The sequence below is a fragment of the Cyprinodon tularosa genome, unplaced genomic scaffold (genome assembly GCF_016077235.1).
Source record: "Cyprinodon tularosa strain WSP-4 unplaced genomic scaffold, ASM1607723v1 ctg686, whole genome shotgun sequence".
Lineage (NCBI taxonomy): Eukaryota > Metazoa > Chordata > Actinopteri > Cyprinodontiformes > Cyprinodontidae > Cyprinodon > Cyprinodon tularosa.
Window position 1 is genome coordinate 549,525 of NW_024039436.1, and position 27,875 is coordinate 577,399.

The following is a 27,875-nucleotide window of genomic DNA, read 5'->3' on the forward strand; positions in this document are numbered from 1 at the left end:
AAATAAAACACTGATGGCAGCAGCAGGTTCCTCCTCCTCAGCTTTGTCCTGAAGCTGCTGTTCTGTTGGACCGGGTCAGAGAGAACCTGTCCTCTTTAATCTGACAGCTGTCAGAGAGGGTTGGAGCCATGTCTCTGTGAGCCAATGATGCTTCATCAGGGGACTCATCAGGAACCTTAGAGCTGATTCAGAGTTCCTCCATCTTGGTTCTGATGATCTGATATGACCCAATATTATGGGTGGTAAAGGAGACCTGTGTCCTCACTGCAGTAAACATCTGATCCTCCTCTCCAGCCTCTCCTCTGTGGCTGGTGTCCTTCTTCTGTTGGGATGACTGAATGTCAGCAGGCAGATGGACGGCCTTTAAAATAGAAGCTACAACTTTAGAGCTTAGATGTATGTATATGGATATTATATGTAAATATATTATCTGTCTGTCTGATGAGAGCAAACTAGCTAGAAGAAAGTAGTTGTGGATCAACTTTGCTATAAAATCAGTGTAATCCTTCATGTTTGCTGTATTACCCTGTGCTGCGTTCAGAGCTCACCAGTTATGATCCTGGAACAAGGTTGTAACAGCCACACACTGTTTTTTCTGTGTGGGTGGAGCTGTAGGAGAAAGTGTATCTGATGGGGAACGCAGTCTGAATAACACCTGTTCAACTTCTCACTACGCTGCCGTCTTTACAAGCAGAGAGTTTTAGGGAGATGATTGACAGCTCTGGTATTTACCAGTCACCCTGAGCTGACCCAATCATAATAGTTGCTATGGGAACTAACTTCCAGCAGACTCTGTGCTCCATGGCTTCTAGGGTTGTTTTATTGTGACGTCCTGAATTGTTTTAAACATTAATTGTAGATCACATTGTGTGTGTGGTGACGGCGTTCCTAATAGAAATATGGGCTCATATTGACGTCATTATAATGAATTGTTGCTCATTACAATGATCAGCATTAAGGTATAATGAAGCTGAAAGTAAGTTAGACCGCAACACTTCATCCAAACTATGTCCAACTAAACTCAACAGGCTTTTTATTTTCAGACGGTTTCTTTGGTGAGTTTCTGCTCTGTTCTAATTCATGGCTGCATCCTCCAAGGACGCGGTCTACCTAGACTGGATCCTTCAAAGTCCGTGAAAATAAGAAGACAGGAAGAGTTTTGGCCGTGAATTCAAACAGGTCTACCCGTCGGCGGGTTTCAACGCAGTAGGCTATGTTGCTTAGCAACCGTGACAGTTGACACACGAAGCAGGAAAAGAATGAAAACCGAAGTTTTCAAAACTGATTGTTTATTTATTTATTTTTTATTATAAAGTGATCAAAGACAACACTCACGATATTCCAGAGTGGAATAAAGGTTCCAACCACCGGGAGCAGGAACAAATCAAATCAAATGTAATGATAGAAACCTTAGTCAGTTAAATAACCTGCTGCTGTCATTCTGCACATCTCTGATGTTGCTGCTATTTTAAAATGTCCATTACTGTAAAAATGTCCATAGCTGGATATTGGTTATTTATTCTCCAGGTGCACAGTTTGATATTGTTATAGTAAACACATTTTTCTATTCTATAAAAAAGGTAGAAAGATATAAGTAAATCTGAACACTGTATGTATAAAAATATATCTGCAAAATCTAATATTCAACACCAAAAAATACTTGGTTAAGCAAATTGTCCCAAACAGCAATAAGAAAATTAAAATCCTATCAGATTTATAGTCCCCACACTGCAGATATATTAGAATCTGTCCTTAAATTACAGCCAAACCCATTTACACAGTAACAGATAAAAACCTTTAGATAAATCAAACATTACCGCCACATATCTGACTCCATAACCATTAAAACAACTATTTTAATTTGTTTCAGACGGAACTATTCACATACTTGTATCATGTTAAACTGAACTTCCAATATTCACCACCGTTTGGCGCCAAGTAACCTTTTTCCTCTGATTACAAAGCAGCTGACTTGCTTGGTCTTGCAATGAATCCTGGGAAAACCAAGGATAGCGAGGATACATTGGACCCATCCTTCAAATCGAGCAGATAGAAGGACTCATTTTAAGGCCGCATAACAAGGAGTCTTGGAATCCGACCAGACCTCGGCGCCGCTCTATGAAGTAATCGTCCTTCGATTCTGGCCTTCTGAGGACGCATCCCATGACTTGGAACAGAGCCTCTGATATCAGTCAATCAGTTGTTGGTTGGCTGTAACAAATGTCCCTGAGGTTTGTTGACAAAGTCTCTCTGGGATGGCCTGACTGTAACCTTTGTCTCCTTGCTGCTTTGGCATCATTTGAACTTCAACGATTCAGATTCCTTGATTCGATTCTGTTTCCTATCAATTCTCGATTTCGATGCTTTTAAGAGGAAGGATCATCAAAGTTTCAATGTTATATATTAGCTGTTAACCAGATTTCTGTCTGGATAAAATAATCTGAATTTCTCAATAAATGTTCCTTCCTTGAACATCTAACTTTGAACATTAATATAAATGATCTCATAGTTATTTTCAACCAGTATATAAATATCAAATCAATGAACTGTAAGATGATCTGATGAATTTAATTTTCACAGTTACATTTTCACGTGGAGCTTTATTGTTTAAAACCTCATTAAAACACATTTCCATATATTCAGTGTTTGATGCTGCAGATACTGATGCTGTTTAAGACAATTTAATTATTTGATTTGCCTGATTCTGACTGCGGTGCAGTTCTAGGCTGAGTGTCTGAGCTGGAGCAGAAAGCAGAGCAGCAGGAAGGCATCCTGACAGAGTTTCTATCCTCAGCGTCTTTTACTGCACCTCAGCTCCACTCAGCTAGACGTGGAAGTAGTGATGTTTTACTTTCATGGACAGAGGAACGATCAGATTTCATCCTCCATTGTTCAGTTAGTGGGTTTTATCAGATGAAACTGATCTTAAATGGATTAAAATAAACAATCAATGAAGTTATTCTTACAATTATTAAGAATTCTTGGAGATTTAGGTTAAAGTGCTTTTTATTTTATCCAGAACGAGCAGGAAACAAGGCAGGTATCTGTTTAGACATAAAGTAAGAAGAAGAAAATATAAAAGGCTCTGCTCTCCCTGCAGAAGCAGGAAGGAGGAACAAGTTCCTCAGTGAACCTAAATTAGCACAACACCGGTGCAGCAGGTCAAAGATGAGGCTCTCATTCTGACTCCTGTGGTGTTTAATGATGTCGGCCGTGCGCCGTCCTTTGATTAATATAATCCCATTACTAGTTTCTCGGGTAGCGACTGGTCATTTCTTTATTTAACTTTAAGCCACACTTTCAAACAGATGGCTGCACACACTGCTGTGGATTCTTCTTTGCTGGTATTAGGAAGCTTCTATTGCTGGTTGAAAGACTGGGCAGCGACACTAGGAATCACAAAATAAAAAGTTTGAACAATTCCAGGAGAATTAAACGGTTTGAACCAGTTCTGATCGCTTATCGATTCTCTGTGACCAACCCTACTGGTTGCTCAGCTTCTCTCACCAAGAATAATTTGCTCTGTTTCTAATCTGCTTTAGATGTTAATGAGCACAGATGCTGGTGACTATTTGCAGTTTCTTCAATATTCTTAAAGTATTTGTTTCTACAATCATGTGAACTAAAACGTTTTTTGTTTGTTTTATTTATTTTTTTATACATTGTTTGGATAACTGGCTGCTTACAGGTAATAAAATCCACACATTTAGTTTCTCAGATGTTAAGAATATTGTTTGGTATGATGATTAGATTAGATTAGATTCAACTTTATTGTCATTACACAGGTACAGGTACAAGGCAACGAAGTGCAGTTTAGGTCTAACCAGAAGTGCAATAGCAGCAAGTGCAGGATAAATAATGGTTCCATAAATACAGGACATGGGATTCTACTGAATGAGTATAGAGATGAATACCATTAAAAATAATGAATATAATATATAGGTCACTAGAGTTATGAACTAAATTTACAGCTGGATATGTACAGAATATAATATACAGGTGGATATTACTATAAAAAGGGTTTTTACAGTTATGTACAATAGCATATATACAGATGGGTTTTACCATAAAATGAATAAATAAAGTTTGGACAGAAGCTATCTAAATTAAAGTGCAGTGGAAGGTAATTGCATATTACAGTTAAAGTACATTATTGCAAATGTATATCTAAAACAATTGGTACTGTGTATAAACAGTCGGCAGTGCAAAAATAAGCAGTATTTAATGTAAATTAAAGGTATAGTGGAGGATGTTCTTTTTCCAGGTGGATCATCAAAATAAGTGGTTCTTCTAACTGTCAATCTTCCTGGTGATATGTTAACATAAGGCCGTCCTACGTGCTCGCCCCCATTTTTATTTTTCAGTTGTGAGTCTGTATAGAGGACCAACTCTGCCATATTTAAAAATAAATACAGAAACAAATAAACCCTCAATAAATAAATAAGCATAAAATCAATTGCCCCCAAAAATACAATAAACTAATAAATGCAGTTTGAATTTAAATTATACAGTGAGACATAAATGTATGTATCTCTTTTAATTAGCTTCTTTATTTATTTGCCTTTGTAATAATTACCTTATTTAGTTATTCATTGTCCCTTAGTCTTCAACTGTATTTATTTATTACTTAGTTTTTAAGTATTTATGTGCATGATATAATATTTTTGTCTGTTTTATTCTTCCTTTGTATTTTTTATCCTTTATTTCTTCAACGCTATTTATTTCTGCCACATTATGCAAATGAGAAGGGGGCGTGTCTTAGAGGGTCACCTTCTGCCCATTCCAGACCCAAACGCTCTGTCTCCTCCCAGAGGTTTGGGCCTTGATGTGGAGAGCAGATGTTCATCAGATGATGACATCACTGTTTGCTCATCATGGTTTAGTCTGTGTTTATCATCCAGATTGTCTGATTTCATTAGAACTGACTGTATTTCTCCTCTAATCACAGACTTGGTGGCTTTTCACTCAATGAGGCTGACTGTGAAATTGTGGCCTCAGCTCTGAAGTCCAACCTTCATCTGACTGAAGTGATAATAGATGAGATCAGAGGAGGGAAAACCTTTGGAGACTCTGGAATGAAGCATCTGTGTGAGATACTGGAGAGTTCAATCTGCAAAGTGAAGAAACTTAGGTGAGTTTTCTCTTTATTCAAACATCATCAAATATTTAACTGTATTTTCCTGTTGTTCAACTTATAAAATGTTTTGTTTTAATGCAAAAAATGAATAGAATGAGTGAAATGACGTTAAGTAATGAAGATGTTTCAGTTTGATTTGGGGAAGATTCAGACGGTTAGACGAGATAAGATGGCTTTATTTCTCATTTCTTCTCCATATCTTTACATCTAGAATAGTGTTTGGTTCCTCTGGAGTAGAACCAGAACCACAAACATGTAGGAACAATTATAATGAAAAATAATGTTTAAGAAGACGACAATAAAAGCTTAAAAAAATAAAACACTGATGGCAGCAGCAGGTTCCTCCTCCTCAGCTTTGTCCTGAAGCTGCTGTTCTGTTGGACCGGGTCAGAGAGAACCTGTCCTCTTTAATCTGACAGCTGTCAGAGAGGGTTGGAGCCATGTCTCTGTGAGCCAATGATGCTTCATCAGGGGACTCATCAGGAACCTTAGAGCTGATTCAGAGTTCCTCCATCTTGGTTCTGATGATCTGATATGACCCAATATTATGGGTGGTAAAGGAGACCTGTGTCCTCACTGCAGCAAACATCTGATCCTCCTCTCCAGCCTCTCCTCTGTGGCTGGTGTCCTTCCTCTATTGGGATGACTGAATGTCAGCAGGCAGATGGACGGCCTTTAAAATAGAAGCCTCAACTTTAGAGCTTAGATGTCTGTATATGGATATTATATGTAAATATATTATCTGTCTGTCTGATGAGAGCAAACTAGGTAGAAGAAAGTAGTTGTGGATCAACAGCTATAAAATCTGTGTAATCCTTCATGTTTGCTGTATTACCCTGTGCTGCATTCAGAGCTCACCAGTAATGATCCTGGAACAAGGTTGGAACAGCCACAAACTGTTTTTTCTGTGTGGGTGGAGCTGTAGGAGAAACTGTATCTGATGGGGAACGCAGACTGAATAACTCCTGTTCAACTTCTCACTACTCTGCCGTCTTTACAAGCAGAGAGTTTTAGGGAGCTGACTGACAGCTCTGGTATTTACCAGTCACACTGAGCTGACCCAATCATAATAGTTGCTATGGGAACAAACTTCAAGCAGACTCTGTGCTCCATGGCTTCTAGGGTTGTTTTATTGTGACGTCCTGAATTGTTTTAAACATTAATTGTAGATCACATTGTGTGTGTGGTGACGGCGTTCCTAATAGAAATATGGGCTCATATTGACGTCATTATAATGAATTGTTGCACATTACAACGATCAGCATTAAGGTAAAATGAAGCTGAAAATAGCAGTTAGACAGCAACACTTCATCCAAACTATGTCAAACTAAACTCAACAGACTTTCTACTTTCAGACGGTTTCTTTGGTGAGTTTCTGCTCTGTTCTAATTCATGGCTGCATCCTCCAAGGACGCGGTCTACCTAGACTGGATCCTTCAAAGTCCTTGAAAATAAGAAGACAGGAAGAGTTTTGGCTGTGAATTCAAACAGGTCTACCCTTCGGCGGGTTTCAACGCCGTAGGCTATGTTGCTTAGCAACCGTTACAGTTGACACACGAAGCAGGAAAAGAATGAAAACTGAAGTTTTCAAAACTTATTTATTTATTTTTTATTATAAAGTGATCAAAGACAACACTCACGATAATCCAGAGTGGAATAAAGGTTCCAACCACCGGGAGCAGGAACAAATAAAATCAAATGTAATGATAGAAACCTTAGTCAGTTAAATAACCTGCTGCTGTCATTCTGCACATCTCTGATGTTGCTGCTATTTTAAAATGTCCATTACTGGAAAAATGTCCATAGCTGCATATTGGTTATTTATTCTCCAGGTGCACAGTTTGATATTGTTTAAACACTTTACAGGATTTTATTGTTTATATTTTAACTCTTCCTTATTATGTTATTCTTATACATTTTTCAAAGGTCCAAATTTGTGTGACCATTTTCATTAATCTTTCTGCTGCTGTAAATTTGTCCATTGTGGGACAATAAAGACATTTTCTATTCTATTCTATAAAAAAGGTAGAAAGATATAAGTAAATCTGAACACTGTATGTATAAAAATATATCTGCAAAATCTAATATTCAGCAACAAAAATACTTGGTTAAAGCTACAGTGTGTAATAATTACAGGGATATACAGTCAGAAATGTAATATATTATACATAACTATGTTATTTATCATCATCTACGAGCTCAGCCTCTTAACCTTAATATTTGCGTTGCCTTAGAATTCGTTATTTATAATTACATAGGAGCGGGTCTCGCAGCCATGGAGGCAGACATCTTTGCGCTACGGCAGCGCAGAGCCAACAAACTAGCGATTGCGAGATCGCACATGTAGAAAAAATAACGGGTATATTTATTATCTTAAGTCTACATGAAATCTATACCCTACACAGACTAATGAAATACTATCTGTAAAATGATCTATGTAAACAAACCTCATCACTTGAGAAGGTAGGTGATGCGGACGTCGTGGAAGACATTTTGTCCCGTAACGCTCGCCGTACTGTTGGGGGGGAGAAGCGGTGAGGGGGAGATGTTCATGTTGCTGCGGTCTGCAGTCTGGACGTTAGATGTCGCTGAAAATTACACACTGTAGCTTTAAGCCAATTGTGCAAAACAGCAATAAAAAATTTAACTATCAGATTTATAGTCCCACTCTGCAGATATATTAGAATCTGTCCTTAAATTACAGCCAAACCCATTTACACAGTAACAGATAAAAACCTTTAGATAAATCAAACATTACCGCCACATATCTGACTCAATAACCATTAAAACAACTATTTTCATTCATTTCAGACAGAACTATTGACTGACTTGTTTTATATTAAAATGAACTTCCAATATTCACCACTGTACCTTTTTCCTCTGATCACGGAGCAGCCGACTTGCTTGGTCTTGCAATGAATCCTGGGAAAACCAAGGATAGCGAGGATACATTGGACCCGTCCTTAAAATCTGGCAAAAAGAAGGACGCGTTTTAAGGTCGCATAACGAGGAGTCTTGGAATCCGACCAGACCTCGTCGCCGTGCTATGACGTAATCGTCCTTCGATTCTGGCCTTCTGAGGACGCATCCCATGACTTGGAACAGAGCCTCTGATATCAGTCAATCAGTTGTTGGTTGGCTGTAACAAATGTCCCTGAGGTTTGTTGACAAAATCTCTCTGCGATGGCCTTATGTTGCCGTTGCCATTGTGATTTAGACACAGGGTAACATTTGCTGCTTTGGCATCATTTGAATCTCAATGACTCAGATTCCTTGTTTTGATTCTGGTTTCTATCGATTCTCGATTCCGATTCTTTTAAGAGGAACGATCAAAAAAAGTTTCCATGTTATAAATTAGCTGCTAACCAGATTTCTGTCTGGATGAAATAATCTGAACTTCTCAATGAATTTTTCTTCCTTGAACATCTAACTTTGAACATTTATATAAATATAGTTATTTATTTTATTATTTTCTCATAGTTATTTTCAACCAGTATATAAATATTAAACCAAATTGACTGTAAGATGATCTGATGAATTTATTTTCACAGAGTTACATTTTCACATGGAGCTTTATTGTTTAAAACCTAATTCTAACACATTTCCATATATCCAGTGTCTGATGCTGTTTGAGACTATTTTATTTTCCTGATTCTGACTGCGGTGCAGTTCTTACCTGAGTGACTGAGCTGGAGCAGAAAGCAGAGCAGCAGGAAGGCATCCTGACAGAGTTTCTATCCTCAGCATCTTTTACTGCACCTCAGCTCCACTCAGCTAGACGTGGAAGTAGTGATGTTTTACTTTCATGGACAGATGAACGATCAGATTTCATCCTCCATTGTTCAGTTAGTGGGTTTTATCGGATGAAACTGATCCCAAATGGACTAAAATAAACAATCAGTGAAGTTATTATTTTAATTATTTATAATTTTGGGAGATTTAGGTTAAAGTGCTTTTTATTCTATCCAGAACGAGCAGGAAAGAAGGCAGGTGTCTGTTCAGACATAAAGTAATGAAACCCAGATAGCAAAACCTAAAAGATATTTAACATAATAAATAGCTAGGATAAGTTCATTTATATATTCTTTTATATCAGTTAACCTTTCAAAGTTCACATACATTTATTAGAAATATATTTACATTATTCAAAATAAGTTTTTTTTTTGTGGGAAATTGCCAGTGAACATTTTATTTTCCTACAGGAGTACGGTCTGTGAAGGCAGCACAGGTGTGAAGGAAAAAAGGAAAGAACAGCAGAAGGAGAGAGTTTGGATGAGGAGATAGGAGAGGAGGAGCAGGTAGCTGGTGTGGAAGTGAGTTAGCTCAGACTTGTTGTCAGGAGAAGTTTAATATCCAGTCTGCAGGTTAGCAGGACACAGTAGAGTTTGAAGGAGAAGCTGTTGGGCTGTGTGTTTGTTTTCTTTGTTGCTGGATGAACTTGAGAGTTAGAGTGAAGCTAAGCTAGCTGTTCACTAACATGGACTACTGGAAGCTGCTGTTTGGCTGCTAGAGTGGAACTTAAAGGGCTACAGAAGATCGTTAGCGGACTGGATAACGAGAGACGGACTCCAGATAGTCACTCTGAGGGCCCTCATCGCTCAGAGGACCTCTGGCTACGTGGGAACTGAGGGCCAGTAGAGGTGGAGCACATGGAAACCACACAACTGCATCATTCCTGACCTGCTGCTTCTTCTAATCGCTTTGAGCTCCTTCTGGACACAGGAAGACGTATTGCCCAGTTTCATCTGTGGAAAACCACCATTACACGAGCTAACGAAGCTGAAGTTGGCTTCTGATTGGGGAAATGAGTAAAGGGCAATTCCACCTAATTTTTCCCTACCTTCAGCATTTTAATCTACTCTAATTAAAAAACTACAACACCTAGACACAATTAACGTGGACTAGATTACTTCAATCTACTTGTAGTTTAGAATAATCTTCACAAATCCCAGAACTGGTTTTAATCATTCTACAAGTAGATTAGAATAATCTGGTCCAGGTTAGATGTTGCTAGGTGTTGTAGTTTTTTAATTAGAATAAATAAAAAATGCTGAAGGTAGGGAAAAATTAGGTGGAATCACCCTTTTAGTCATTTCCTGAATCAGAAGCCAACTTCAGCTTCGTCTGGTTGCTCAGCTTCTCTGACCCAGAATAATTTGCTCTGTTTCTAATCTGCTTGTGTCCTTCAGATGTTAATGAGCACAGATGCTGGTGACTATTTACTGAGCTGATCCAGTTCATAAAGGTGATCCATCAGAGGATCAGATAGAATGAAAACTGGTCAGAAGTTCTATAAAACTGGATCTAGAGACAGTGATGTCATGGGTTCTAATAGGGATGACTACAGTACTACTAATGGGTTTTACAGTCCAAGTGTTTAGCAGGGGCGCCTCTAGAAATGTTTCATAGGGGTGGCCAGATGGGGCCTCTTAAATTCTTGGGGTGGAACAAGAAACATCATTTCAGGGTTTTATTCCAGTGCTGTGGTAGTAAACACCTACTCATATCTTTTGGCTTATTGTGTGATTATTAATGTTACTACTGATCTAATGTGCACAGACATAGACCAGTTAACATTTTGACTTGAACTATAGTTGTGTTTTATTTATATTTAAAATAAGTTGTACATTTATTCACTTTTTGAAAACTAAAAATGACTGCGGGTCCAGGAACAGGTGGAACACCTGCTTTCACTGAGTTCTGCTGCTTCTGTCATCAAAGCTGCTGACTGTCCCTGGTCTGCTGCTGTTTGATGCTTTTCCTCATCACTGTTCTTTACTAATGCTGCTCTGTGTCCTCATCATGCTGCTGGATCTGTTTCTCTCCTCCTCCATCCTCCTCCTCTCTCTTCCCCTCATCATCCTCCTTCTCCTCCTCCTCTCTCTCCTCCTCCTCCTGCTCCTCCTCACTGGTTATCTGTTGCTCCTGTCATCTCTTTCTCTGTTTCTGCTGTAATTCTCTTCTTAAAATCAGAACAGATTTCTGTGGACTTTCTCTTCATGTCTGTAAATTGACCATCCATCCACAATCACCAGCTCATCCAGTTAGCTACATAACTCTGTCAGAAACTCACTAAAAGCTGCTTTAACAGTATAATGTTACAGTTCACATATCCCCTTTCACAAACAAATTATTTGACTTGTTTACTTATTGTTAGTTTTATACGCTTTCTCACCATTAAAGCGGCTACAGGCTGAAGAGTCATCTGTACCGGTAGCTCATTTGCGCAAGCTAACATCGGGTAGAGGAGGGGGAGAGCAGGAGGACTACAGTGTGGGAGAAGGACAGGGAGAGCGGCTGCTTTGCTGGGTGCATAATGGGGGGAAACGCTAAACAGATGCTACTACAATTTAAAGTGGCCAGTTGGGGGGGCCAGGGCCACCCTCGGCCACCCCCTGGTGGCGCCCTTGGTGTTTATTGTTCTGGTTGTGATAACATTGAGCAGAGAAGTGTAGTCAGTATGTGATGAGGCAGTGTACAGACAGCGCTCCGAGTCCACTCCTGTTAACCTGGATCCTCTGGTTTTACACTTTGCTAGAATCAATCTGATGATGGAGATGAGCTGACTCATTATTTTCTGCAGAGTAACGATGACCTCAGATCAGAAAAGGAGATTTGAAGCAGAAATGTCAGGCTGCTGAAAGTTCTGTTCATTTCTGTGCTCTCAGTACCGGGTCTGGGCTCCTTTGCATGAATGACTGCATCAATGCGGCGTGGCATGGAGGAGATCAGCCTGTGGTTCTGATGAGGTCCAATGGAAGTCCAGCTTGCTTTGATAGCAGCCTTCAGATCACCTGCATTGTTGGTTCTGCTGTTTCTCATCTTCCTCCATAGATTCAATTCAATTCATAAAATACTTTATTAATCCAGAAGGGAAATTAAATGTTGCAGTAACTCATAGGGTTTCATTTTAACCAGTTGTTGTAGGTGTTGATGCTGCAGGCAGGAAGGATCTTCTGTAGTGGTCTGTCTTCCACCAGATCTGGAGAAGCCTCTGACTGAAGACACTTTGTTGTTCATCAATCCTCTGCAGAGGATGCTCACTGTTGTCCATAATCTTCTTCTCTGTGAAATCATCTCCAGAGGTTCCAGAGGAGTTCCTAGAACAGAGCCGACCTTCTTTATCAGCTTGTTGAGCTTTTTTAAGTCATTTGCTCTGATACTGGATCCCATTTAGTTCACATATGGACGTGGCTCAGATCGGGTCTTATTTTAGGTGAACGGATCAGAACCGGGCCGTTCAGACATGAAAAAGATCAGATTTGTGTTACATTAGCCTGCTGTGTGTGAGTCAAGTCCAACACATCCAATGCTGGGATGAGTTTGAAGACTTTTCCTCTGAACTTTTTCTCATCTATTTCTTCTTGCAGTTGATGCTGCTTGTGTTGTTCTGGTTCTGGATTGTGTTGCAGCTCTGCTCTTTGTCCAACACAGATTTCTCCTGGAGGAGACTAATAAACACACCTTGATCTGGACCTTCACACGTCATTAGAACATGTTCTGGTTCTGCTTGGTTTACTACTTTAACTTGATCATTTTTCTGGGACTTTAGCTTTCAGTCAAATTATTTTCTACATTTTATTCATAATTTTTTCATTATTTTAGTTCTAACCTGTCTCTCCAGTTGCTTCAACACATCTTTTATTCTTTATTCAGATTGAATTACTGCAGTCTCTCAGAGATCAGCTGTGCTTCTCTGGGCTCAGCTCTGAAGTCCAACCCCTCCCATCTGACAGAACTGGACCTGAGCGACAACGACCTGAAAGATGATGGAGTGAAGCAGCTCTGTGGTTTTCTCCAGTCTCCCCTCTGCAAACTACAGACATTGAGGTCAGTCACCATGTTTTAGTTTAGTGCTGATATTTCTGATGGTAAAGTTGTGTTGACTCTAAACTGCAGACATATGGCTGATATTCTACTGATCCACACTGAGGATCTTCAGGCTAAAGTCTGATTTCTTCTTCACTGCTTTGATCCAGTTAAAGTTTATTTCTTTTTCAAACTTCCTCTCATGATTTATTCAATAATTCGCAGGAAACATGAAACAATGAGTTGAATTTCAGTGTGGGGTTGCAGCATTATCCAGAACTTCCCAGAATCCAGTGAATTTAGAGCTGATAATGCAGGAAATTCCCACTCCCATTCCCAGCAACATTATTTAGTGATGTTGAGCCAACATGGGCAGCAGTGTGGAACGCAGGAAGAATCCCAGAACCTCTCTAAGACTTCAGTCCTGGAGAGGACACTTGGTTCTCCCGTTCTCCTCCTCTGTACGAGGCTCTGAGCTCCCGGTGCTGCTGCTGCATCTCTCAGTAGCAGATCCAGAGAGGCTGGATGGATCTGGACTGGAAGGTGGAGGCATTGTTAGGCTTTAGTGTCCCTGCCCATCTGGAGATTCTTCCAGAGAATTTCTCCCTTGTTTTTATGGCCTCTGGTCAAATGGTTTGATTAGAAAGAAGAAATAACTGCTGATAAAGAGGAAGATGGAAGAAATCAAAAACCCTGATGTGTCATTTAGTTTAATCCATGGATGTATTTCTGAGCTGAACTCACATTTCTGAGAACTTTGAACTGAACGATGCAGTTTTTGAAGTGAGGAACATCAAGTGAACGAAGCTCATCTTGACGTCATTTAACGTTGTTCTGTTTAAGGTGAACTAAAGATTGTCCCGTTTTTTGGGGTAAACTTTAGTAAATTTCCTAGAGAAAGAGCAGCAGCATTTCTCCTTAGGCGCTCAGGTTCTGCTGTCGCTGCCATCGGGCAGCAGAGACCCAGTTCTGCTCTGTGAGAAACTCCATCAGTCATTTAGGCCTTTAAACGTGACTCTGCCGTCTTCAGCTTTGCTTTCTATGTCAGGACATGAACTGAAGGCTCCAACCTTAAAGCTCTCAGGTTCCTCTGAGGGATTTCTTCTTGGTTTGTGGACGGAGATGCAGCCCAGAGAACCATGAAGTAACATTGATCAGCTGGCTCATTTAAAGACACAATGACATTCATGCTGTGCTTTGATGGACCATTTCTGCTTGGATGGAGGCTTGAAGAGGCCTGAACATGAGGTGGAGCCTTGGACACAAACTTTGAGCTGCAGCTGGGATCTAGAAAGGAAAACTGCTTGGTTTTGTTCAGAGTTTTAGAAATCAGGATTTTTTTGTCCTGCTCCATTTTCAGGCGTTTGCCGTCCGTAAACTTTTAGTCTGGATCGTACCAATGTTTTCTAAATGAGACCCAGGACTGGGAACCACTGGGCTGTTGGATCATCCAGACACTGATTACTGAAGGACATCATTACCTGTTTATGTTTGGACTTTATTTCAGCACATGAAGATAAATAAAGGAGAACTAGTTCCAGTAGGAGCTGTGAACTGAGTTCAGAATATTTAGGTAGAGAACTATGAACATGAATCAGTTGATCTGAACCTGCTTGAACTGAGTTCAGAACCAGTTCTAGTTCACGGAGAACTGGGTCAGCACTGGTAGAAGGTTCTAGATCTCTTTCTAACCTTCATCAGGTTAGTTATTCTACAGGATGTCTTTAAAATAGTTCAGTTGATATTTCTGTGAAGAATTTGATAGAATCAGCTGGAAAACAAAGTTCATATCTTCTATTCTAATAAATCTTTTCCTGAGTTGGTCTTTGGACTTGGAGCCTTCAGTTCATATCCTAACATAGAAAGCAAAGCTGAAGTTGGCAGAGTCATGGAGGATGGAAATGAACTGGACTTCCTGTCATTCATTTTCAGGGTGTTATGGCTCAGGGTCCTAAAAACTGGAGACCATGCCACAAGGTGCAGAGAGAAACATTGATTTAGGATCAAACACAGGTTAACAAAAACTAGAATGGATGGAAGTGTCTGTATCAGTGGGGTAGAGCAAATGATTGGATGTCTCTGTGTGATCATCAGAGTGACCACCATTTTTCTGATTTCACCATCAAAATGAGGACCGCTTGTTGTAAAGTGAGGACATTTTTCTGCTCCTGTTGAGCTGCTTTGCTAACAGTTAGCTTTAGGGTTAATGTCAGGGTCAGGGAATAGAAAGGGTTAAAATGACTGAAAATCAATGGAAGTCAATACATGATGATGAAGGTGATGATGATGATGATGATGGATTCTATAGATAGAAAACATTTCCATTAGTCAGTAAAACTCTTATTTGTGATGAGGAAATCTGTCTCAGATATTTAGTGGTCGGCTTTAGTCTGCTTCAACTTAGGATTTCTTTACACAATAATGGGAACTATAAGTATTACAATCATAATAGTTACTATGGGAACAAACTTCCAGCAGACTCTGTGGCTTCTAGGGTTGTTTTATTGTGACTCCCTGAATTCTTTTAAACATCAATTGTGGATCACATTGTGTGTGTGGACAATTTTATTATTTTATTTTCCTGATTCTGACTGCGGTGCAGTTCTAGGCTGAGTGTCTGAGCTGGAGCAGAAAGCAGAGCAGCAGGAAGGCATCCTGACAGAGTTTCTATCCTCAGCGTCTTTTACTGCACCTCAGCTCCACTCAGCTAGACATGGAAGTAGTGATGTTTACTTTTATGGACAGAGGAACGATCAGATTTCATCCTCCATCGTTCAGTTAGTGGGTTTTATCGGATGAAACTGATCCCAAATGGACTAAAATAAACAATCCATGAAGTTATTCTTACAATTATTTATAATGCAGGGATATTTAGGTTAAAGTGCTTTTTATTCTATCCAGAATGAGCAGGAAACAAGGCAGGTGTCTGTTCAGACATAAGGTAATGTAACCCAGATAGTAAAACATAAAAGATATTTATTATAATAAATAGCAAGGATAAGTTAATATTTTATATTCTTTTATTTCACTTAACTTTTCAAAGTCAAAAGGGTTGTGAGAAAGGCATTTAAAATTATTCTCAAATTTAGGAAAGAAGATGAGCATGGGAATTTAAGTCCGGTAGCAGTATCTAGGGAATTAAAAAAGAAGCTGGGAGATGTGGAAATGGCAAAGATTTTGAGAGACGTAAGCCTGTTGATAACCTGTAAGTCGGAGGAACAGAAAAACAAAGCCTGGGAAGTTGAAAGTGTGTGTAAGAAAATAGTGAATGAGAGAAAGAACGTGGGTGACAGTAGAGCTACAAGGGGGGTGATAACAGGGATACCTGTAGAAGAAGACTTGGACAAACTCCAGCGCAGTATTAATGGAGGCGAAGTGAGCAGAATTAAGAGACCGTGAGAACAGTAAATGGTGAAAGAGTTGAGAGCTTGTCAGTTCTTCTGGAGTTTCAGGAGTCAGTGCTTCCTAATAAAGTGAAAATAGGTTGCATGAGCCTTCCAGTTAGGCCCTACATTCCTCCACCGCTACGGTGTTACAAATGCCAGAGGTATGGACATAATGCAGTAGTTTGCAAAGGGAAGCAGAGATGTCCTAAATGCGGAGGTGAGCATAGAGTGGAAGAATGTAAGGAAAACTCCCAGGATCAATGTTGTAATTGTGGTGGCCAACACAGGGTAACATATGGTGGATGTGAAGTCAGGAAGAGGGCTGTAGAAATACAGCAGGTTAAAACAGTTAACAGCATAAGTTATGCAGAAGCAGTGAAGAAAGTACAAGGACAAAAAGGAAGGCTGGATACTGACAATGTTATCCAGGTGTCAAGAATAGAACCAGGTCAAACAGAGAAAACAAATCCAGGACTGTCAGTAGATAAGATTATTCTGTTTGTGGCCTATGTGATCAACTGTTCTGATCAAGTTAACACAAAACTGAGAAAATAAAAATAATAGTTAAGGGAGCTGAGAAGTTTTTGGGCATAAAAGATATATCTTGGAAACATATCAAAACAAGACTTGAAGCAGATGGAAAAGCTGGAGGCCCAGGTGAAAAGACAAACTGATTATAAATCAATGGAATGCAAGAAGCTTAATAGCAAATGGGCAGGAGTTTAAAGGATTCATTAGAGATTTAAAAAATAAACCAGATATTATATGTGTTCAAGAAACATGGCTTAAATCAGAATTAGAGTTTGTTGTTAAAGGATATGATAGCATCGTAGAGATAGAGGGGAGGGTAGTGGAGGAGGATGTATAATATTTATAAAACAAGGAACGCAATATAGAGTTTTAGGAAAAGGAAAAGAGTTGGAATATGTGATAATTGAACTATGGACTAAAGAAGGAAATATCAAAGTTGTTAACTTTTATAATCCATGTAAAAAATTGTCATTAGAGTTGCTGGAGGAACTGGTGATACAGTTAGTAGGGAAGGTGATTTGTTGTGGGGATTTTAATGCCCATAGCACATTATGGGGTGACAGTAATGATGCTAATGGGATGGTTATTGAGGAGGTGATGGAGATGACAAATTTAGTGTGTTTAAATGATGGAAGTGGAACAAGATTTAATATCAGAGCTGGTAGAGAAACGGCGCTGGATCTCACATTAGAGTCAGACTCATTAGCAGGTATTTGTACGTGGGAAGTAGTCAGAGGAACAACAGTAGGAAGCGACCATTATCCTATTGTGACAGTAGTAGGATTAAATCTAGAGAAATATGAAACAGTAGGGCTGAACAAATGGTCAGTTAGTAGTGCTGATTGGGATAAATTTAGAAATATTAGTGATCAAGGAATTGGAAAAAAGAATCATTGTTTTCAGAATCTTATTGACTATAAAAAATCTCAAGCAAATGTAAAGAGAATCATAAAAAGTGCAAAGAAAGTATATTGGAGGAAGTTTTGTTGTTCAGTAGGGAGGGAGACAGACATTAGTAAAGTGTGGGGGATGATAAAAAGAATGAATGGAATAAAAAGAGAGTATGGATATCCAGTCTTAGATGATGGACAAATAATATCAGTGCGAGATGAGGAGAAAGCAGAGATGCTGGAAAAAACTTTGGTTAAAATTCACAGCTCAAATAATATCAGTGAAGAGGGAAAGAGGGAGGGAAAAAACAGTAATGGAGAATGAAGAAGAAAATTATAATGACTTATTAAACAACCCTTTTACAATGACAGAACTAAAACACGCTCTCCATAAATTCAAGATGTCAGCACCAGGAAACGACCAGATTTGTTATGTAATGATAAATCAACTCAGTGAAAATTCAAAGGATGTATTACTTGAGCTCTATAATAAAGTATGGGAGGATGGGAAACTGCCTCAGAGCTGGAAGGAGGCTGTGGTGGTGCCAATACGCAAACCAGGAAAAGATTATACAAACCCAGGAAATTACAGACCAATTGCTTTAACGTCTAACATATGCAAGATAATGAAGAAAATAATAAATGAAAGGTTAACATACTATATGGAAAAGAAAGGATATATAGCTAAATACCAAAGTGGTTTTAGGAAAGGAAGAAATACAATGGATCCAGCTGTATGTTTAGAACATGAAATTAGAAAAGCACAAGTTAACAAAGAAAGTGTTGTGGCTGTCTTCTTTGATATAGAGAAGGCATATGATATGATGTGGAGAGAAGGATTGTTAATTAGACTATGTCAGTTGGGTGTCAAAGGATGAATATATAGATGGATTAAGGATTTTTTACAAGGGAGATCAATACAAGTTAGAATAGGGGAGAATTACTGGAGGAAATATAGTGTAGAGAACGGAACACCTCAAGGGCGTATAGTGAGTCCTTTATTATTCTCCATATTAATTAATGATGTTTTCAGGGAACTAGGGAATGGGATGGGGTTTTCTCTCTTTGCAGACGATGGGGCAATTTGGAAGAGGGGAAGAAATCTGAAATTTATCGTTAAAAAGCTGCAGGATGCTATTACAGAAATAGAAGAGTGGTCATTTAAATGGGGGTTTAAATTCTCAGTGGAAAAGACAAAGACAATGTTCTTTACAAAGAAAAGGATTGGTACAGAGGTAAAACTAAAGCTGTATAATCAAGAATTAAAGAGAAAAACATTTGAAGTTTTTGGGGTTATGGTTTGACGAGGGAATAACATGGAGTGTACATAACCAGAAAATACAAAACAAATGTAGGAAGGTGTTAAATGTTATGAGATGTTTGGTGGGAAGTGATTGGGGAGCTGACAGAAAAGCGTTGAAGGCAATTTACTGTAGATTAATTAGATCAGCACTGGATTATGGTTCTGTGGTATATGGATCTGCATCAAGTTCATATCTAAACATGTTAGACAACATTCAGTTTCAGGCTTTGAGATTATGTACAGGGGCTTTAAAAACAACTCCAACGGCAGCATTACAGGGAGAAATGGGAGAAATGCCACTTGAGTTGAGAAGAATTCAGTTATCTCTGACCTATTGGGCTAATTTACAGCGCCATAGTGAAGATCATCCTGCACAAAGCACTTTAACATCTTGTTGGGAAATGGAGAAGAGGGAGAAACAAAGCTTTGGGTGGACAGTTAAACAAAAAGCACTGGAGTTAGAATTAACTGATTTAAAGTTCAGTCCAACAGTAGCACTGCCAGCAATAGCACCTTGAATTCTACCTGAAGCTAAAGTAGATCTGACACTATTAGAAAAGAAAAACAAGGTCAGGGGGTTTATTTTGAATTCAAATACAATACAGATATATAATAATAGTTACTATAGTTTCATTCAGATCTATACAGATGCATCAAAAAGTTTAGATAACAAGATAGGAGTATCTTTTATTGTTCCAGGTCTTCATATAACAGTAGGAAAGAGGACCAGTGATAATATATCAGTATACACAGGAGAAATGCTAGCAATTCTGTTTGCAGTGCAATGGGTAGAGGAAATAAGACCACTGAGAGGGATTATTTGTTCACATTCATCTTCTTCAATAATTAGTTTACAGAGAAGTCACTCAGATAGCAGAGCAGATATTTTGATAGAAATCCAGCAAACATTATATAGAATTCAAATGATGGGCTTTACAGTCATATTTTTGTGGGTACCAGCACATATGGGAGTTAAAGGAAATGAAATGGCAGATAAGGCTGCAAAGGAGGCTACAAGAAAAGATATTGATGTGTCAGTTAACATTAGTAAGATGGAAATATTATTAAACAGAAGATGAAGGAAAGGTGGCAAAAGCAATGGGAGGAAGAGAGGAAAGGACGATGGTTTTACATGATTCAGAGGAGAGTGGGAGAAATGAGATGTGCAGGGAGGAACAGAAGAGAAGAAACGATTATATCAAGACTTAGATTCAGGCACACAGGATTAAATATTACATTGTTCAAAATAGGTAAACATAACAATGGCAGATACTGTGAGCAACAAGAGACAGTTACACGTTATGGTATACTGTTGGAAGTATGAAAGAGAAAGGAAAGAAATGATTCAAAATCTAAAACTGGAAAGAGTACAATTTGATTTAATAGAAATACTTAGAAAAAAATCAAGAGATAAGTGTTATGTAATTGTTTTTCATTTTCTTAGATTAACAAATATAATTGAGAGGATCTGAATCTTATTTTGGTTTTGTTGATATTATTTTGTTAATTTGATTGTGACTTGTTTGTTTAGTATAAATTAGTATCCATTCTGATCCACACTCCATACCAGTTGGTGGCGGTAATGCACCATTTCGTTGCGTGCCAACCGGCAACAAATTCCATGAAGTAGAAGAAGAAGAAGAACAATTGTCAGAAAAATATTTCGTTGAAAACGGAACACCTCAAGGAAGTATTGTGAGTCCTTTGTTTTTCTCTATTATGATTAATGATATGTTTGATAAGTTGGAGAGTGGGATGGGTTGTTCATTATTTGCTGATGATGGAGCAATCTGGAAGAGAGGTAAGAACTTGAAATTCATAGTTAAGAAATTACAAGAAGCAATTTATAGTATCGAAGAGTGGTCATATAATTGGGGTTTTAAAATTTCAATAGATAAGACAAATACTTTATTTTTCACTAGGAAGAAAGTATCTAGTGATTTAAAATTATATTTGTATAAACATGATTTAGAAAGAGTAAAGCAGTTTAAGTTTTTGGGTTTGTGGATGGATGAAAAATTGACCTGGAGTAGTCATATTCAAAAAGTAGTGGATAAGTGTAAGAAAGTTTTAAATGTTATGAGGTGTTTGGTGGGGAGAGAGTGGGGCGCTGAGAGGAAAGCGTTAAAATCAATTTATACGGGTTTAATAAGATCTGTATTAGATTATGGCAGCCTGGCATTTGGATCAGCATCAGAAACACTTCTTATGAAATTAGATATTATTCAGTTTCAGGCCTTGAGGTTGTGTACAGGAGCCATCAGAACAACTCCAATCTCAGCTTTGTTAGTTGAAATGGGGGAAATACCACTTTACCTTAGAAGATTACAGTTAAGATTATCTTACTGGAGTTATTTAAAGGGTCATTATGAAAACCATCCATGTCAAGAAATTTTAAAACCTAGTTGGGAAAAAGGGAAAAAGACTTTAAAATCCTTTGGTTGGGAGATAGAAAGTGATATTAAAAATTTTCAGTTATCATCCATAAAAATGAGTGAAACAGTTCCTCTGTCACTGGTTCATCCATCTCTATTTAATGACATCATTGTAGACTTATCATTGTTGAAGAAGAGGGAAAAAGGACATTTTTCAGAATCTTGCTCAGTCCAATCATATATAGAAAATAAATATTTTGGTTATGTTCAAGTGTATACAGATGCATCTAAAAGCCTAAGTAGCAACAATGGGGTGTCATTTATCGTCCCAGAATTTAATATTAAAAAATGTAAGAGGATTTCTGATGACGTATCAGTGTTTACAGGGGAAATGATGGGAATTATTTTGGCTTTAAGTTGGATTGAAGAGGTTCGTCCTTTAAGAAGTTTAATTTGTTCTGATTCAAGCTCATCGTTATATTCAATTAAAAATAATCAGTCCAATAGTAGACCAGACCTTCTATTGGAGATTCAGTTAATACTTTTTAGAATTCAGGCCATGGGATTAATTGTCATTTTTACATGGGTTCCATCTCATATAGGAGTAATAGGAAATGAATTGGCAGACAGATATGCAAAACAAGCTTCAAAAAACAGTTTCATTGAGATACTGATTCCATTTAGTAAAGAGGAGATCAAATCTATTATAAAACAAAAGGTTAAGGAAAGATGGCAGAAGCAGTGGGAGGAGGAAAGAACTGGTAGATGATTTATAGCATTCAAAGGAAAGTTGGGGTAATGAGGGGAACAGGAAGAAGTAGAAAAGAAGAAAATATCATATCCAGGTTACGTTTTGGTCATACAGGTTTAAACAGTACATTATTTATAATGGGAAGACATCCATCAGGAAATTGTGAATTTTGTTTTGAAGAAGAGACAGTAGAACATGTTTTGTTGTTATGTCCAAAGTACTCTGAGGAGAGAAAGAAATTAGAATATCGACTTCTAAAGAATAAGTTACAGTTAAAAGTATCAGATATGTTGGGATATTGCTCTTCTTCTGAATATTTACGTTATTTAATAAGCTTTCTTAAGAAAACTAAACTGATAGAAAGGATTTAGTTTTTTTTTTTGTTTTTTTTAAGTTGCGTCCTGATCCACACTCCTTACCAGTAGGTGGTGGTAATAATGCGCACCAATAAGTTGCTTGTCAACCGCCATTAAAACAAGAAACAACAACAAGAAGAAGAGATAGGAGAGGAGGAGCAGGTAGCTGGTGTGGAAGTGAGTTAGCTCAGACTTGTTGTCAGGAGAAGTTTAATATCCAGTCTGCAGGTTAGCAGGACACAGTAGAGTTTGAAGGAGAAGCTGTTGGGCTGTGTGTTTGTTTTCTTTGTTGCTGGATGAACTTGAGAGTTAGAGTGAAGCTAAGCTAGCTGTTCACTAACATGGACTACTGGAAGCTGCTGTTTGGCTGCTAGAGTGGAACTTAAAGGGCTACAGAAGATCGTTAGCGGACTGGATAACGAGAGACGGACTCCAGATAGTCACTCTGAGGGCCCTCATCGCTCAGAGGACCTCTGGCTACGTGGGAACTGAGGGCCAGTAGAGGTGGAGCACATGGAAACCACACAACTGCATCATTCCTGACCTGCTGCTTCTTCTAATCGCTTTGAGCTCCTTCTGGACACAGGAAGACGTATTGCCCGGTTTCATCTGTGGAAAATCACCATTACACGAGCTAACGAAGCTGAAGTTGGCTTATGATTGGGAAATGAGTAAAGGGCGATTCCACCTAATTTTTCCCTACCTTCAGCATTTTAATCTACTCTAATTAAAGAACTACAACACCTAGACACATCTAACCTGGACTAGATTATTCTTAACTAATTGTAGTTTAGAATAATCTTCACAAATCCCAGAACTGGTTTTAATTATTCTACCAGTAGATTAGAATAATCTGGCCCTGGTTAGATGTGTCTAGGTGTTGTAGTTTTTTAATTATAGTCAATTAAAAATGCTGAAGGTTGGGAAAAATTAGGTGGAATCGCTCTTTACTCATTTCCCCAATCAGAAGCCAACTTCAGCTTCGTCTGGTTGCTCAGCTTCTCTGACCCAGAATAATTTGCTCTGTTTCTAATCTGCTTGTGTCCTTCAGATGTTAATGAGCACAGATGCTGGTGACTATTTACTGAGCTGATCCAGTTCATAAAGGTGATCCATCAGAGGATCAGATAGAATGAAAACTGGTCAGAAGTTCTATAAAACTGGATCTAGAGACAGTGATGTCATGGGTTCTAATAGGGATGACTACAGTACTACTAATGGGTTTTACAGTCCAAGTGTTTAGCAGGGGCGCCTCTAGAAATGTTTCATAGGGGTGGCCAGATGGGGCCTCTTAAATTCTTGGGGTGGAACAAGAAACATCATTTCAGGGTTTTATTCCACTGCTGTGGTAGTAAACACCTACTCATATCTTTTGGCTTATTGTGTGATTATTAATGTTACTACTGATCTAATGTGCACAGACATAGACCAGTTAACATTTTGAGTTGAACAATAGTTGTTTTATTTATATTTGAAATAAGTTGTACATTTATAATTTGTTTGAAAACAAAAAATGACTGCAGGTCCAGGAACAGGTGGAACACCTGCTTTCACTGAGTTCTGCTGCTTCTGTCATCAAAGCTGCTGACTGTCCCTGGTCTGCTGCTGTTTGATGCTTTTCCTCATCACTGTTCTTTACTAATGCTGCTCTGTGTCCTCATCATGCTGCTGGATCTGTTTCTCTCCTCCTCCATCCTCCTTCTCTCTCACCACCTCCTCCTACTCCTCCTCTCTCTTCCCCTCATCATCCTCCTTCTCCTCCTCCTCCTCACTGGTTATCTGTTGCTCCTGTCATCTTTCTCTGTTTCTGCTGTAATTCTCTTCTTAAAATCAGAACAGATTTCTGTGGACTTTCTCTTCATGTCTGTAAATTGACCATCCATCCACAATCACCAGCTCATCCAGTTAGCTACATAACTCTGTCAGAAACTCACTAAAAGCTGCTTTAACAGTATAATGTTACAGTTCACATATCCCCTTTCACAAACAAAGTATTTGACTTGTTTACTTATTGTTAGTTTTATACGCTTTCTCACCATTAAAGCGGCTACAGGCTGAAGAGTCATCTGTACCGGTAGCTCATTTGCGCAAGCTAACATCGGGTAGAGGAGGGGGAGAGCAGGAGGACTACAGTGTGGGAGAAGGACAGGGAGAGCGGCTGCTTTGCTGGGTGCATAATGGGGGTAAACGCTAAACAGATGCTACTACAATTTACACTGGCCAGTGGGGTGGCCAGGGCAAAGCCAGGGGGGCTGTGGCCACCCTCGGACACCCCCTGGTGGCGCCCTTGGTGTTTATTGTTCTGGTTGTGATAACATTGAGCAGAGAAGTGTAGTCAGTATGTGATGAGGCAGTGTACAGACAGCGCTCCGAGTCCACTCCTGTTAACCTGGATCCTCTGGTTTTACACTTTGCTAGAATCAATCTGATGATGGAGATGAGCTGACTCATTATTTTCTGCAGAGTAACGATGACCTCAGATCAGAAAAGGAGATTTGAAGCAGAAATGTCAGGCTGCTGAAAGTTCTGTTCATTTCTGTGCTCTCAGTACCGGGTCTGGGCTCCTTTGCATGAATGACTGCATCAATGCGGCGTGGCATGGAGGAGATCAGCCTGTGGTTCTGATGAGGTCCAATGGAAGTCCAGCTTGCTTTGATAGCAGCCTTCAGATCACCTGCATTGTTGGTTCTGCTGTTTCTCATCTTCCTCCATAGATTCAATTCAATGAATAAAATACTTTATTAATCCAGAAGGGAAATTAAATGTTGCAGTAACTCATAGGGTTTCATTTTAACCAGTTGTTGTAGGTGTTGATGCTGTAGTCAAATAATTTTTAAAAAATTTTTATTCATTATTTTTTCATTATTTTAGTTTTAACCTGTCTCTCCAGTTGCTTCAACACGTCTTTTACTCTTTATCCAGGTTGTGGCGCTGTGATTTGTCAAAGATCAGCTGTGATTCTCTGGTCTCAGCTCTGAAGTCAAACCCCTCCCATCTGACAGTACTGAACCTGGGGAGAAACAACCTGAAGGAGTCAGATGTTCAGCAGCTGCTGGATCTTGTAAAGAGTCCAGACTACAAACTGCAGAATCTGTAAGTAGATGGTTGGAGTGAGTCCAGCTGCTGTCAGCAGGATTGTTCTAAACCCAGTTAGTATCAAAGCAAAGATCCAGTGTTTCCAGTAAAGCTGCAGCTTCTCAGTGGGAGGAGAATGGTGACAGGCTTCCTGATTGGACACAGAGACACCAATCAGCCAATCAGAGGAGCCAGAAGCTGGTTGTGTTCCTGTGTTTGTGTTGATGTGAAGACGACTGTTGTTGTTGTGTTCATGTCTCCAGGAAATGAAGCTGGATTCCAGCTGCCAGCCTTCCAACATGTCTAGAGACAGTGGTCCTCATCCATCAAACTGTGGGAGCATCAGATCTGATCTCAGACTCTTTGTTCTCTCATTTCAACAGGAAACAACTGATCAGTTTCATCTTAGCCACAGCTCTGAGATCAGTCTGAATGCAGCCTGGAAATCAGTGGCTCTGATTTCACAAACCATCATTCCATTTAGTCACCATGTGGTCTTTCTACAGAGCAGAAGCTCTGCTGAAGTCCACTCAGCACATCTGGACATGTGTCCTTCTGTCATTAGTCTCATCCAGATGTGTTCAGGGACAGCCTCCATGTTTCTTAGTCAGCTGATATTTCAGAAACAGATGAGATGTTGATCAGCAGCCAGAGTTTCTGTGTCTAAATGGAGCAGCAGCTAACATGTAGCAGCACTAAATCCATCACTACAGTGTTTGTGCAGCAATGAAGCCTTCAGGACTCTCAGCAGGTGGTTTCCACTGTGGACTGGAGGGAAACCTGCAGAGGAACCAGACTGGATGCTAAAAATGTGTTGAGCTGTGTGAGCTTGGAGCTCAGTGTGTTCACTCCAACACGTTAAGATGAGAGCTGAAAGGAAGCTGGCTCTGCTCCACAGCTGCTCTGAACAGGACTGAAGTCCCTGCTGCTCTTTATCCTGGATGTGCTGCATCACTGACTGACAGCTGATGGAGAGAGAGAGGCTGGAAACACTCACTGATCTCCTCTCTTCATCCTTCTTCTCTCTGCAGGGAGTGGCGGGATTGGTGATCTTAGTGGAGGAGAGAAGCTGATCTGTGTCCTGATGATCCTCAGAGGTTGAAGCTGCAGCAGTTTGAGTTTAAAGAGACTCTGACTGGATCCTGATGATGAACTCTGAGTTTAGAGATTTGTTTGTTTTCACTCCTTTTTCACTCATTTTTTCTCTGTTTTCATCGTCTCCATTGGTCCTTGGACAGGGATTCTGTTTAGGAGACCGTTTGGAAGCAAAGATGTTAGAGCTGAGCTTGGAAATGTTTGTTTTCTCACTTCCAATGTTTTAATGACTCAATAACCATTGTAGTGTCTAATTCAACATGTTCTGATATTTCATGTTGTTTTCCACTGTTAATTATTCTGAACCAGTTTAAAGACAGCAAAGATAGAATATTTCATCCAATATTTTCCTCTACTAGTTACTATCCTGGTCCTGGAGGGTAGCAGCTGGTCTGGATCAGTGATCATCTGGACAATCGTCTAGTTTCCAGTCTGGTGTGAAGCTCAGAAATTGCTCATTATTCCATGTTAAAGTGTTGAAGTTTGAATGTGCCTGCGTGGTTCTCTCAGGGTACTCCAGCTTCCTCCCACAGTCCAACTAATGACTGTTAGGCTGTTTGCTGTTTCTAAGTTGCCCTTAGGTGTGAGTGTGTGTGTGCATGGTTGTGTGTCTCTGTGTTGCTCTGCGATGGACGACCTGTCCAGGATGGATGGATCCTATTAAATGGATCTAAAAAAACTGCAAATAAGAAAGAAAACCTCATAAAAATACTTCTTGAACCATTTAAGCTCATTTTATTCTAACCTGTAACAATGTTCAGCTCTTTGCTACCAAGTGTTTTGTTCCTCAACAGCCTGAAAAATGCATGTCTAATTTAGAAAACATATTGATTAAAAAGCTGAATGGAAAACACTTTCTGAATCCATGTACTTGTCTTTACTTGAACAAAAAACAAAATCTTTGGTATAGTTGGAAAAACATCTTTAAAAGGAGAACAACTCTGCATTTTTAGCTGCATTGTTTGAAAAAACTACAGCAGTAACTTCAGACATTGGTGTTTGTTGATGAGAATAATTATTTAGATTGAGGTTTATCAACTGCTTCCATCAGACTTGTGCAAAAGTAGCTATAAACTGGTTAAAACCACAACATCATAAAACATCAGCTATAGAAACATTCATTAGAAAAAATGTTCCAACCTGCAGAAGTAATCTGGGTTTAATACT

The 27,875-nt window shown here is 39.1% G+C and overlaps 1 protein-coding gene across 13 annotated transcripts in view; it reads left to right on the plus strand.

Moving 5' to 3' along the window:
• Positions 1 to 27,564, plus strand: part of LOC119771715 (NACHT, LRR and PYD domains-containing protein 12-like) — a 54,078-nt gene extending 26,514 nt beyond the window's left edge. For 5 of the 13 annotated variants that reach the window (XM_038267829.1, XM_038267831.1, XM_038267835.1 and 2 more), the window contains 2 exons: positions 12,794 to 12,967; positions 25,461 to 27,564. In XM_038267829.1, the coding sequence (XP_038123757.1) occupies positions 12,794 to 12,967; positions 25,461 to 25,635 (349 nt within the window). In that variant the 3' untranslated portion in view covers positions 25,636 to 27,564. Of the gene's footprint in view, positions 1 to 4,948; positions 5,132 to 11,805; positions 12,478 to 12,507; positions 12,703 to 12,793; positions 12,968 to 23,589; positions 23,615 to 25,460 lie in introns of those variants that run through there. The other 8 variants (XM_038267825.1, XM_038267824.1, XM_038267827.1 and 5 more) reach the window with 5 other exon arrangements.
• The last annotated feature ends 311 nt before the right edge of the window (positions 27,565 to 27,875 follow it).